General features: G+C 47.8%; 1 protein-coding gene across 3 annotated transcripts in view; it reads right to left on the bottom strand.

The window, feature by feature from the left end:
- LOC106812164 (eukaryotic elongation factor 2 kinase-like) overlaps positions 1 to 14,730 on the bottom strand; it is a 45,733-nt gene that overhangs the window by 9,879 nt on the left and 21,124 nt on the right. For all 3 annotated transcript variants that reach the window (XM_014815970.1, XM_014815968.1, XM_014815969.1), the window contains exons 4-10: positions 13,919 to 13,956; positions 13,100 to 13,271; positions 12,359 to 12,505; positions 11,463 to 11,723; positions 10,623 to 10,858; positions 9,970 to 10,111; positions 8,621 to 8,746 (exon numbers count right to left, since the gene is read on the bottom strand). In XM_014815970.1, the coding sequence (XP_014671456.1) occupies positions 8,621 to 8,746; positions 9,970 to 10,111; positions 10,623 to 10,858; positions 11,463 to 11,723; positions 12,359 to 12,505; positions 13,100 to 13,271; positions 13,919 to 13,956 (1,122 nt within the window). The remainder of the gene's footprint in view (positions 1 to 8,620; positions 8,747 to 9,969; positions 10,112 to 10,622; positions 10,859 to 11,462; positions 11,724 to 12,358; positions 12,506 to 13,099; positions 13,272 to 13,918; positions 13,957 to 14,730) is intronic.

Below are 14,730 nucleotides of genomic sequence, written 5' to 3'. Positions count from 1 at the left end.
AATATAGTGTTGTACACGTACTACATCGGTTCTTTGACACGCCACGCACGCACGCACCGCGCGCGACACACCAACACACCACACGCCATAACATGGACAAGCCAAAAACAGTGCCGAAAAGAGCTTGGCAGATAATCTTTTGCATGTGTTGCTTTCATTTCCCTGCTGCACGCTTGCATGATTGACGTCGGAACCTCGACCTCACCCTCACAGTACGTCCGAGACCTTGCTGTCTAAATGAGGGGCACTTCCCGCGCGTGCGCGGGAAACCATTCACAGTTTAACCGAAGACCTGACGGAAAGGAAACAGAAATTTCCAGGATGGAATATGGGGAACGGGCTGGAAAGGATGAGCTGGAAATTGTGCGGTAAGTGATTGGCCATGCCCGCGCTGTGAACCCTGGAGAAAGTGTATACCGCGCGGAGCATGCTCAGTGTCTGCCCAGGCAGTTTCGAGGCTTGACCATCGAAAAACACACGGCTTCATTCGCCTGATATATCGCAAGTATCGCGCATCGGTACCGAACTGTAAACACGTAAGATAGAACGACAAGTTACGTCATTATGCCTACACGCATGCGTGCGTGCGACCGGCCATCAACGCAGGACTTGAACCTTAGCTATCTCTTCGGACCACAACGTATCGAGCGAAACTTCCAACGCTCGCGCCACTCGTAGACGGAATAACACTGCGAATCCTAATATACTCTCCTCATCGGAACTCCTAGCGACGTCTGTGCGTCGTAAGCCTTCTGCGTAAGTTAGCTGTTCACCCACCCGCTCCGTCTCTTTTCTTACAACAAAATTCAAACTGCACCGACTTCTATGTAGGTCTACCACGTCACACACCGGGTATTTGTAAGCAATGGTAAGTCGAACACACGGATGTGAGGAACAATCAACAACTTCCCGTTGGTATTGAACACTATAGACTACGTCATAATGAACACCACTGACCAAGCCACCATACCCCACACCTACACCCCACACAGCATACAGCCTGTGTCATGACAGCTATTCTACTCGGGAGGAAGAGGGACACGATGATTAATAAGTGAGGACTTTGGATTAGCGGTTCGTCAGTCCCGACGCGGCATACGTTTTTTCATGTAGACACGGAACAGACACAAGCGCAACTGCGGCTGTAGTAGCCGTTGTGAGTCGCGCGGAGACAGGCCGACTCGTGGTCACGCGCGTTAGTCACCTTTCTCACTGAAGGTGCCGGTAACACGAATGTAAAAGTATCGCAACGGCGAATCGACAGTTCCGACCTTACTTCGCTCTACTAACACACTCCCTTAGAGAAAGCACTTTTCAGCCGATCCAAACACTCATTCTTGCCGAAATCACGGCGACGACGGAAACTCGTGGTTACATGACCACACACCGAAGGATCAACAGTGATTAAATACTGCCTCTCATTCAGACAGTAGCCATATATATAGTGTAGAGGGCTCGGATTACACACTGCACATAGCTACTGCGAGATATATATATGTTTCTTGGTTTTTTTCGGGGAAGACAATTCTCCACCGCATAACAGACGTGAGAGTGGTCGGCGCATTATCAGAGTTGCCGTGAGCTTTACCAATAGTCGCTTTGTGTGTGTTCGCATTTTACCACTAACGCGTGCCTTTAGTCCTGTCCCGCACGATCCGGCGCGTACCAAATCAGGTGAACCTGCATTGCATCGACGGTACGGTGAGTGACATCGTCAGTCATCGGAAGGTAGGCAGCACCGCGCGACGTCCATGTCACCGCATGTCATTGTCACCGTACTCCCATCCGTCACGCGCGCGGTTAGCGTGTTTATTTGTGACACCTCGCGGTCCCCACTGCCGTGAGCGGGCCTTGCCTCATTGGTGCGCGTACGTGCCGCCGGGGGGGGGCGGGGTCCGTTGTCAGAAACCACTTAGTTTTAAATTAACTTTTTGTCTCTGTAAACCGTAGACAGGCACTAATTATTCGTAAGTCCGTCTCATTCAACGTTGTCTCGTTGCTGTGGACAGAAACATCATGAAAGTTTTCATACGCAGCGTAAAGAGTGCTGGTCTCGAGGAGAAGTTATTTAAAGGGTAGTTTTGATTAATTTTGTTTCCGACAACGGACCCGGATCGGCAATGCGTGGCAAGTTTTGCGGGAGTGATGCGATCGCCGCGCCTCATCGTGACTACATTCGATCCGCAAAGTTGTCACGCAAATCTTCTTCAACAAATACGTTGTCATGCTGTTCGTATATAATGATTAGTGCCGGTGTTGCTCACTGCTTTCCCTAAAACTTACCGCTGCGCTTTTTTCTTGCGACCAAAATTCAACCTATCACAAGTACTTTACGAGTTCTCGCGTGAAGGTGGCTGAATAACCACAAAGAATATCATCATACCCAGGTATTAATTGAAGCGCGAGATTGCTTTCGTTAAACAGCTTAAGTTTCTGTAATTGTAGAAGCGCGAAGCGTATTAAAATAACACGCGACAAGTAAACGCACGACGCCGACGTAGTGCTCCGTGATGCAATTTTTACCTTGTCACTACTTCACAGCCCACGCGTATAATATATATTTTATGTTTTGTTTTCTTTACACCGAACCTCCCATCTAAATAAAGCGCGCCATAATCGTCTCAATAAATGCCATTCTCGCATCTGTCCAGTAAGCTACCATCTCACTTATTTCTTCAAACTTCCCGTGGCAATGCTAACACCATGTAGCGGTACTTATCAACCGAATAGACAAACAGTAGAATATCGCCACAGAGACCCCATATCGCTGTCATTCTATTCCCCCAAACGCTGTTATAGTGTTAATACTATACGACTCTATCTACGGGTGCCCAGTGTACGGATTTGATTCGGCACACATGGCGGCGGGTTAAAATTTTGTGATGAGACCAGAGACAGCCAGTATACTTTTCCAGACGGTTCTAACCAACGTCATCGTCGTCTAAAAACAAAATAAAACGAAGAGGCTTGCATCGCGGCTTAAGACTTTCGCCTCGGTGCGAGCAGCTTCACGTGGTGCCTAGCAACGAAAAACCGATCGGCCTAGCAACAGGATGCGCGTACCCACCTAGCAACGAGGTTTACAGACGCCCGTACATATCACGGCTCCTCAAAATACTGCACCGGTCTGCCATACGGTTCTCGTTTCAATTATCTGACGCGCATTTCGCAATGCCGCGGCGGATATAGATGAGCAAAGCACAACGAAATCGTTTTTCGCGTCAATCGCCGTACACGCGCACCCAGCCGCGCGTTATCAAAGCGCTGTGCGCGACGGCGACGAATCGCAGCACGCTCTCCTGACGTCATCGTTAGGGGCAGCAGGAAATACCATCATTTTCGAAGCACTATTACGGCATTGCCAGCTGGGAGCGATTCTCTGACGTGGTCGTCGAACACGACAGTCACAGTCGATCCCACGAGGAGACGATCTCTCGCTCTGTCTCTCTATGCGCTCCTACTCTTCCTGCCTAAGGGAGCGGCCCTCTCTCTCTCTGTCTCCTATCACTGCTAGGAGAGCGCCGTCTCTCTCTCTCTGTCTCCTCACTCTTGCCTGCTAAGCGCGAGCGGCCCTCTCTCTCTCGTCTACTCTTTCCTGCAGGCAGAGCGGCCCTCTCTCTCTTCTGTCTCCTACTCCTGCCTAAGGAGAGCGGTCTCTCTCTCTCTCTCGCTCTCTCTCTTCTCTCTCTCTTCTTCTCGCTCTCGGCTTCTCTCTGTCTCCTACTCTCTACGTCGGCCAGGTTCCTCTGCGAGCAGCGTAAGTACTTGGTTGGCGGCGACTTCATCGCTTCAATGCCGCTCGGCGCGCCGTGTAAACTCAACCCGTCGGCAAAAACCGCGCGACGATTAGAATATCACGTAGCACTTTCTCGTCGTTTGTCGGGCCTGTTTCGTAGGGTGTTCTTATGAGTTATATTTTCGGGACGCAGCGTTTTTGACAAACAAATGCCTCTTGACAACCGTGAACTTAGATAGCTGCATTAGATGCGTTAAGTATCGTTTTTGCTGTTATTGTTGTCATTCGTTGCCATCTGTGTTCAACACGCGACGATGAAAACCCAGTCGTGCATTTTTTTTGCCAATTGCAGGAGGTTTTTAATGCACGGTACTGCTTCGAAAGTTTTTGTCGCCGTGACACTTCGATATGCTGCGTTAGCTGTGCCTAGCTCGTCGCCCTTCTTGTCTCGCCGGTCAAAGGTTTTCGTGGAGGCAAAGGTCTCGATTAGAAAATCACACTGTCGCACGTTCTTCTTCGCCAGTCGTAGAAGTTTTTATGCGGTATATGTTGTGGCGACAGAAACGTGGCCTAAAGTTTTTTGATCAGCGCGCTCGACGTCCGTGAACCTTTTATAGCGTTTGGATTAGCTGTCGTGCTTAACCATCCATATCTGTCATTACTCATTGGCATCGTTGGCCGTCTGTTGTTGTTTTGTTGCTGATGTCTATGTTGTAAAAAAAAAACACATTCCAGGTTGTCTGTTGACTACATCTGTTTCTGGCCCGGGCGTGGCGGGCGGGGTGTTTGTGTTGTGGGGACGATACTACTCTGGGGTGCACAGCGTTGTACAGTTGACTCGACGCTGTGATTGGCTTCGTTCTACAACGTCTGTTTCGCAGCTCTAGAAGCGAAGCAATTAATAGAGATCTACGCGCGTGCAGCCGGGTAGCTGGGGTATGAAGATTGTGAGCGAGAATGTGTGGAATTGGTTGTGCAGGGTAATAACGTAAAGGTCCGGTTACGGCGAGACCCCAATCTGTCTGCTCTTATGCAGTTTTTTCGATTTATTCGTGAGGATGCGGTTTAAGCCAGCCTGCAATCGCCGGCACGGTACCGGCGTAACTGGGGGTCTTTGGGTGCTATGCTGGGGATTTCACTGGTTGGGAGACACAGACATAATAATCTTTTTTACGTAGTGCCGGAGGCGACCATCTTATCAGACAAATGACGGTATTAATTCTGACAGTTTTCCCTGCACCCTGAACTTATCCTTAACGAGCGCCTGATAGGTGTCAATCAGCTTCGGGGCTCGTTAGCGAGCGCGGGTGTAGGGGTGGTGTCATCAGGTTCGCAGTCTTAGCCGATGCGGCGTGTGCTCGTTAAGCGAGTGCGTCATAGCATTGGTCATCGCTCTCGCGGCTCGTAAGGGCGCGTAAGTGTGGGCTCTGCTCCGCACAGCACGGCCGGAGCTGGGTCTTCTCGAGGGAACCTCTTGTGCAATCTCGGCCTGCCGAGCCTGAGTGGTAGCGGTCGTCATTGTCGCTGTTGAACTCCCCGTTCTCGTCCGGATCCTCCGTGTTGATCGCTGACGTGTACCAGTAGGCCCGCTCTTCCAGTCCTTGCTCCTGCAAGGACGGCAACGCGGGGGCGGGTTAACGGTGCTTGCTTTCTGTATGTTCACGCTATGACACACGCAACAAGACACGTGCTACACGCACGCACGCCCACGCTCCGCACGCACGCACTCACATGCTCTTACTACATGATCACGCACGCACGCTCAACGCGCAACACGCTCCACATGCTCACAGACATTGATCACGCACGCCGCTCAAGCGCACACGCTCACCATACATGATTCACGCACGCACGCACGCATCGGCACGCGTACACGCGCACGTCAGCGCAGTTCACATGCGTTACGACTCACGCACGCCTGCTCGACACAAGGCCGTTACGGCTCTTGCCTAGCGGGTTCCGCACGCGACGCCTTTTGCCATGTGATGATGGCGCTGTGCGTCGCGGCGTCTGCAGCTGCGATGTAGTCGATGCCGCGGTCAGTTATCCAACACGTCTGCGCAGACGATAGGACCCACACTATAGACGGCGCACGTAGCAGCCGCGGCGTGGGCGCTTTGTCGACCCCATCGTTAGTACTCACTTTGCATGGTTAATGTTGGAAAGAGGATAATAACAACGTCCGCAGGAGACTCGAAATATTTTATATTATGAGAGCACGACGCCCACCGCTGAGCGCATACTCTGCGCACTTGGACGCATGATCCATAGCGAGTAGAGGAAAAGGAACAAGTAGGAGAGAGAGCACAGGAGAAGAGCGAGAGAGAGAGCGAGAGACACACAATAGAGCGAAAGGGAGAGAGAGAGAGAGCGAGAGGCGAGATGAGGGGAGAGGGAGCCCACAACCTCCGCTGGGCGTGCGCGGTTGCACGTCCTCTTGGTGACGGTCACGGCGATGTCTGTGGCGCGAAGGAGGACGCCTTGGGGGGTGTGAGCCGGAGTTGGCCTTCCTGCACGCCCACTTTTGCGTTTCTGTCTCTTGAGGTGGATACTATGCGTCTTGCCATGTCGCGCTCGCTTCTCCGCACGCTGTCGAGTAGAACGGGCCGATCTCTGCGTACTTCGCTAGTCAGGTGAATCTGCGTGAGCAGTAACGATTTATATTTTTTATGATTTATATATTATTATTTTTATTCTATTTTTATTGTCATGGAGTTATAATGACAAAACTGTAAAACTAATGATAAAAATAATTATTAAATAAAAAATAAAAAATAAAAATGAAAACATTTCCAAAACATTCTTCCATACATAAATTTATGATAAAATTTTTTTATATTTGATTATGTCGTCGTACTGCCGCAATGACGCACGCTTGAACGTCTGACAGAGCTCGATGGTTATACTCGGTTCGTACAGGATCTCTGGATTTTTTTCAGATTTTCAGGTATCATTTTTCGGAATTCAGGGAGATTCTCATGCAGGGACCTTTCATGGGAATTCATCACAGCAACAAACATCTCTGATGGCTGACATTAATTAACCCTTCTAAACACTGTCATTCTACAACATATCCTTGATTTTATGTACTGATTGTAGTGATTCTGTAATTTGTGAATCATTATTTACTGCTCTATCGTGTCTATAGGTTGTAACTCATTTAACGCAATGTTTATTGAGTTTGCCCACATTATTGATGGTGAAAATTTCTGTGTTTATTCAGGCAATGAGTTCTTTCTAAAAGTCAGGAATTTATGAAGTGATTTTCAAGCACAAAATCACAATTACTTAATTCAAGACTTTTCAAGGACGGCCCCTCAATTCAGAAAGCAGCTTTTGCGGCACGGACTGTGCCGAGACCATGTTTAGATTAACCGTCTGTGTCGCTTGTGCTACTATTCGACGTCGGTTGATACAACAGATTTATGTTATGTGCGGACGTACTAAGAAACGTACTGACGGCTCTGGTGTTTAATTACACTGTCGGGCATACTCAATTACATCTGCGCGTATTCCACAAGATTTTAATTACGCACACGTCGTATCACACGGCGGGGCTGCGGGTTTTGGGTGATGTCACGTCTGTATCACAAACGAGGATTTATTACTCACTATTTTTACATAACGATCGCGTTTATTTATGCACACGCTCGTTTCATCAAGGGCCCGCGCCTCTCACCACGATTGAAACTCGCTGCGGGGATTAAGCGAGGGGCGACGAATACATCGTCAGATGATAATTGAAATGTCTCAATGACCTGTAGTCCTCACACAAAAAGTATCACAATGGTGGAGTGAGAGAGTCGTTTTAATTGGGCAACCAGTCGCAGTACGTTTATAGACGAGATTATATGGGAGAACTCCCATTATTCTCTTGATAATTATGTGTTTTTTATGTGAAATAAATGGTTTGAGAGGTGAGTTGAGATGTGGGCGAAGTGATGGCCGTTACCCGTAAGATGTTCGCATTTAACGTGTTTTCATCAGATTTAGGCACTGCTAAGCGGAGCTCGATGTGGTAACGTTGTAGATTTGAGAGTGATCTTCCTTTTCACTCGTGTTTGCTGGTTCCACGTGACAATGGTGTTTTCCCGCCACCATCCTTTGTCAAGTTTATTGGGTGCATGGAAGTGTTTCTTCGTATGAGTTTTTCTACGCGGCTGCCACTACTGGTTGCATCTGTAGATTCGCATAATATGTATAAATAAAATGATCCCCAACTTTGTGACGGTAGATGGCTGCTATACCCGCTTTGATGTTTCTTAGCAATGGCGTTCGAAATAAATAGGTTATGCTGCGTTCCGACATGTTTTGTAAAACTTTACTCTAATATAGACGTTTTATCGGCAGGGTGGAGAGGAAATACCAATTTTGTATTAAAGATTTTTTTGTGTCAATGAAATCTTGTAAAACGAACCAGACGAGTGTGACACCACAGACTGTTTGTTATCTGCGTGTCTATATAATATGCTATATAATTGCCAAAACCTACCTAATTTGCATAATATTTCTTTTAAATATCAAAACCTCTAGCCCTTATTCATTCACATACCAAAAAGAGCAAAATCCGTTGAAACTGAACTGACTAATAGCAATTCCCATTTTTGCCAAAAAATTGCCGTGGCTCGAAAGTACGTCGACTGCCGTGCTCCAAAAATAGGACGTTCAATATGGGAGCATAGCAGTAATAACTATACCCAATTTCAAACATGTGGGTAAAACGGTTCCTGAGTTATCTTTGACCATAGCCAAATGTTGACGAACGGACAGACGGACGAACGGACAGACGGACGTACGACGGACGACGACCCATGGCAATAGCTCAGCTTGCCGATGTCAAGGTGAGCTAAAAAATAAAAGAACAGAAAGAAAAGTTCCACATACTTGTCCCAAGGTGGAGCCACCAGTCTTTGTTTCGGAGTCACGCAGCTCTCTGAGATCGATCTCCTGGGCAACGCCAGCCGGCCTGCTCTTCATCATAGCTGTCAGGTATTGAATCCTTTCTTCCTCCTGCAAAATTATTAATAAAAACCCTATGCAAACAGTTTCGTGTTTGCTCAGTGTCGCAGCACTAGAAAATATCGGCAGCAGTAATTACACAGTGGAGAAACCACTCGTCACTTTTTACCGCCACATCCTTAATTCCCACTACTGCTACACGGGGACATTACAACTCTTAGTCTTAGCAGACTGTTAGCAATTAGATCGCTGTAGATTAGGCACCTGGTTATAAAGAATGCCTTTAGCTCTTCCCTCGCATGAAAGTTATACTGTAAATCCAACTCTACTAACTGGACACATGTCTACTAATTGCAGTAATTGGACACCTGTCTATATAGGCGCGTTCACACGGACGTTTTTAGCCCGAGCCTAATTAGGCCCGCGCCAAATTTGGCTCGAGCCGAGCGTTCACACGGCGGGTTCGGGGCCGTGCCGGGTTAGCACGAGCCAATTTGGTCCCATCGAATTAAACGTCTGACCAGGCCCGAGCCAAATTTTAGCACCAGCTAAATCGGTACAGCGGTAGATGCCACGAGTGTTGAACGCGTACTTCGACGAAATAAAGTCCAAAACAGTATAAAAATTCGGAAAATTTGATCAGGATGCATGTTTTCAAGATTGATAATTGAACTCGGAACGTAAGTAAACACTGAATCGTACACAACTCCATCTCGCGACAGACAGTATTCACTTGTGTACGTCTGAACGCTCCGACTCACCGTCCCGAGCCAAATTTAGCCTGAGCCAAATTTAGCCCATTTAGCTCGAGCCAAACCATTACCGTGTGAACACAGTATATAAAACACACTTTTAGCTCTTCCCGTGCATGAAAGTTATATGGTGAAACCAACTCTACTAAATGGACAGCTGTCTACAAAGGATGCTTTCGGCAGTCTTTTGAAGTGATCCTAAAATGCAGATGTACACTAAGTAGTGCTACTACTACTGCTGCTGCTGCTGCAACTGTTTCTGCTTCTGCTGCTGCTGCTGCTGCAACTGTTTCTGCTTCTGCTGCTGCTGCTGCTGATACTGCTGCTGCTGCTGCTGCTGCTACTCCTGCTGCTGCTGCTGCTGCTGCCGCTGCTGCTGCTGCTTCTGCCACTGCCACTGCCACTGACACTGCCACTGCCACTACAACTACTACTACTACTGCCACCACTACACCCCACGTACTCTCCCACACTCTTGCTTCACACCCCCTGCCTCTCTCTCTCCACCTCCACGACACATACCCGCGACCATGTGCCGCTGTTGCTGTCGGTGTCCGAGTCGCCGGAGATGGTGCGTGCGCGTGAGGACGGCAGGGAGTAGCAGTCCGAGTCACCGGACAGGACGCGCTGACGCGACGACGAAAACTCTGCCGAATCTCCCGACCTGGAAACGCCGAGCGAATAAAATATATCAATAAAAAATTTCGATATTTTTAATTTTAAAACAAAGCTGCAGAGGCGGAGGCAAGTCGAATTTAATAATTTTCAGAAAATCGAATTTTTGGAAAAAGTCGACAAATGGAATAAAGCTTAAAACAATCCCATTCCAAAATAGGGGTTTGAGTTTGAAGTTTGAATGTTTTACTCTTTTTAAAGGGGGGCTGAATTGTGAAAACATGACAAAATTTCGAAGTAGTCGAGCAAAATATTCCCTTGCATCCTCTCTCCTGCTGGCATTATGTGTTTGGCATTACCCATACATAAATATTGTACTGTACCGGTACAGCACTTGGCCTCTTGGGTTTAAGTACTGGCTAGTTGCAGGATATACGGTATGTATATCTGTACTGTACTACCATTCCGAAATCCGATACGTGTCTGGTCGCAAGGGTTTCGGATAATAGATTAATTGTGTACTGTATATCTATTTCTCTGATGAACAACATAACACCTACATGAAGCGCAGGCGTCCGCTGCTGCCGAAATCAGAATCCTGCGACACGGGCGAGCCGAGCGCGTCCCCTGGTGGCGAGAATGCAGACGTTGCCGACGGCGATGCGGGCACGCAGCCGCCCAAGCTGCTGCCGGAGTAGGTGCGCTGGCGAAGGAAGCGGTGAAGGTCGGACGCCTCACTCGCTGACGGACTCACACAGATCTCCAGCGAACCGCGGATCTTAGTCTCCGAACACTTCTGTAATTTTTAATGATCATCCATCAATAAGGGGAGGGTGATTGATTGATTGGGCGAGGGCGATAGATCAGGTAGGGGCAATCGTTTAGGTGCTTGGCAATTGATCGGGCGAGGGTGATCGATCGATCAGGCAGAAGCGTCAACTTTTGAATGCCTTTGTTGAGTAGGATTAAGGCAAGGGTATGTGGCCTACCATACTCCCAGCTACTAAAAAAGCTATGTAACAAACAAAAATTCCCTTCAAACTAAGTAACACGATTTTCACACCGCGCTATGAACCAAGGAGCTAAATATAACAAGGAAAGGAAGCGGATTGGCTGTGTGCTTTTCGCCTGAAGGGCGCCTTAATTCTATGGACCATAATCAGCTGAAACGGCTGTGCAGACAGAACCCAGAGACAATCGAACACTAATATGTTCTAGGGTCTCTGCCGAACCCAAATTTGGGCCAGATATGGCGGCGCTTCCTCTCCTTGTTATATTTAGCTCCTTGCTATGAACAAGCCACCAACACTCGCCACGCTACAACACTACCGCGACAACGCTCCCCACGTCGCGGCACGGTTGCCGTGGCGACGCACGGACGCCCCGCGCGTCGCACGCACCTGCATGGCGATGCGCTTGGCCTGCTGGCGTAGCTCGCTGCCCGCGAGGTCAAACGGGGTCAGGCCGAGGCGGTCGCAGATGTGGTTGCACGCGTGCGAGTGGAAGAACAGCGCCATGCCCTTCGTGCAGAGGTTGCCGTCGCCGTAGTCGGTCCCCTCGCAGCTGTGGATCTGTGGGTCGGTCCACAGGTCGCCGACACCCTGGATGTCGACTACGATGAGGTGGTGGCTCGAGCGCTCGAACGTGAAGTGACTGAACGCCTGCGAAGAGAACGCACGGGGTGAGCCGGGGTTGCGAGGTGGGACGCGGTAGCGTGCCGGGGTCCGGCGGGGACGGTTAGGAGATCGGAACTGGTGTAGGTTCACGGAAGACCGAAATATTGGTTTTTGCATACGAAGCATATGGGCTTATATAATTGGATATATTGGCGTTTATATATATCAATCGAAGATGCCCAATAAGGTAAGGTTAAGTGTCTGGAGGGTAAAGATTAGGTGGAGATTAACTGAAGATGAAAAAAAAACCATTGGAAATATATGAAGTATGCTTCCCTTCCACGAGCGTTTACAGAATGATTACATTGAGCAAATTCTCAAGCCCTATCCCTAGCACAGAGAAGTTCGAACGCGATCGAATGATGCACACCACGCCGACAGCCAGCGGTGTCAACGCCAGGCATTGGCGCCCGAAAGCCGATGATCAATGTATTATTATATATATTGCATATTAATTATTACAATCAATATTATTATTAATTATTATATAGATTATAATTATTATATTATTGAATTATTATTAATTTTAATTATTATTATCGATGTATCGTTATATGTATGTGTCGACGATCGATTATCGATGATGACTCGATGCCAGGGATCGAAGCGTGGCTGCGTACCTGCGGCGTGCACCTGACCGCCTCGCTGACGAACCCGGAGTTGGAGTTGTACTTGATGTACTCTCCCTCGATGTAGTGCTCCAGGTGGAACAGTGGCGACCCCTCACGGTGGACAAACTCCACGACGCACATCTGCATGATGTCAACCTGTGCAGCAGAGATAGAGGGAGAGTGTTTACAATGCAGCCGAGCGTTTCTAGCGCCGTCGCCGTGACGATTAGCATACAGGTTCTCACTTACTTAAAACGAGTTTTACTAGTAGCACCGTTGCCCTACTTCTCTTGAGTACGGCCAGCAGTAAATAAATAATTTTCTTCTGCTAGCACCATCTTCCTACTTCGACCAAAAACAAGATAAATGCTCACCCATTACAGAAACCCCAACCAAGTTACAATTGAACTCCAATCAAGTTACAGTCAAACCCCAACCAAGATTTGATCAAACCGCAATCAAGTTTCAATCGAATTCCAACCAAGAATCAATCCAACCCCAACCAAATTTCGAAGCCCGACCAAGACTTGATCAAACCCCAATCAAGTTTCGATCCAACCCCAACCAAGATTCAATCCAACCCCAACCAAGATTCAATCCAACCCCAACCAAGATTCAATCCAACCCCAACCAAGATTCAATCCAACCCCAACCAAGACTCGATCGAACCTCAACAAAGATTCGGTCGAACACCAAAACAATAATCGATCGAACCCCGACCAAGTTTCGATCGGCGCGCCGCCAGCTCGCCTTTTTCGGTGGGTTGTGCCTGTTGTACTCCTCTCCCCACAGCTTGGCATCGTTCTGTAGCTTCACGTCCTCAAAGTAGACGTCTCTCTCGACGGGCGTGATGTAGGCCTTCGCGACGTAGTTGTGCGCTCGTTGCCAGTTCTCGTTGCGACGAAAGTTTGACAACTTCTTCCTGTGGTGCGGCGAAAGAAATATACGACGGATATAAGAAATACAAAAAATGGGAGGGGGAGGAGGAGAAATACGATAGAAATAAGAAATATGAATAATGGGTGAGAAATACAACAGAAATAAGAATAATGGGGTAGAGAAATACGACAGGATTCGGAACGAGTGTTGCACGTAGATATTGCAAAAGAAAAGGCGGGGAGAGAGAAATACGACAGAATTGGCGTGCGTGTAGTGACAGTGTAGGTGTCCTATCGGGAATACAATAACAAGAGATGATAATAATACGTCCCTTACTATATCATAACACTCTGGAGACTATTCATAGACGTTTTGGTTTTGGTTATAGCCATCTCTAGACTCCGTTGTGATGTGAGGGAGGGTGAATTTATGCCTTATAAATACAAACCAAGCACGCATGTAATCGGATGGGCACATAATCGAATCGATGTTCACGAAAATCACGATGGATTTTATGGAATCATGATTTACAACTCTCGTTATTAAATCAACCGCCCGATGTACGTTTCCTAAACGGATTATTTATACGAAGGCACATATGCCGAGTCTTCGGTCTAGACCGAAATAACAAATTAGTGCACGGTTTCTCAATACTAGCATTAGTGGCAGTAGAGAGAAGGGTATACTCACAGTCTGAAGCATTCTCTCATGGCTCCCCTGTCGAATGCCTGAAAGGGAATCGTTAAACATGTACTGAGCTGCGTTACAAACAAACAGTACTTAGTAACTACCAGGGTGCGAAATTAACGCGAGTCCGGAGTCAAATCCTCCCTGATTTGACATATGCAGGAGTCCGTGTGACTCCCTGAAAATTCTATACTAACTAGTTCGTTCCAGAGCACGGCCTCGCGGAATTACCATATTTTTTTCAGCAAATGTCCAAAGACAATTTGGCAGACGTGCAACCGCATGAATCTTCAAAATAAGCACATGCGTAATTATGGTTAATATCTGAAACTTCAGACTGCGGACTCCCTCATTTTGCTGCAGACTCCCTCATTTTGCTGCGGACTCCCTCATTTTGCTGCGGACTCCCTCTTTTTGAGGGCAGGGAGTCCGTTGGACTGCCTTGTTCAAAAGTTAATTTCTACCCCTGGTAGTACCCTACACGGAAACAGCACGAATACGCCGGTCACGAAACCAGTCACACCGCCGCATAACATTCATTACAGCAAGCGCGTATAAAGAACCTTCTTTATACGCTCTTGCTTACATGTAATTGCATTTAAATTACATGCAATAAAGATTTAATAATAATAATCATAATGATTCTGCTGAAAACCATCCAGGGTTTTACGACCAGGTGGCGCGGTGTTGCTGCAAACTAGTTATCAATGTTAATTATCTTGGAGTGACTGGCGGGCGAGTTGATTTAAACAAAACTGACAATTGCATATATGCTGACATGTGTCACAACCATCTGCTTTACACATATTTACCCC

The sequence above is a fragment of the Priapulus caudatus genome, unplaced genomic scaffold (genome assembly GCF_000485595.1).
Source record: "Priapulus caudatus unplaced genomic scaffold, Priapulus_caudatus-5.0.1 Scaffold614, whole genome shotgun sequence".
Classification (NCBI taxonomy): domain Eukaryota; kingdom Metazoa; phylum Priapulida; class Priapulimorpha; order Priapulimorphida; family Priapulidae; genus Priapulus; species Priapulus caudatus.
The sequence above is the reverse complement of the archived record's forward strand: the minus strand, read 5'-3'. Positions and strand labels throughout refer to the sequence as shown.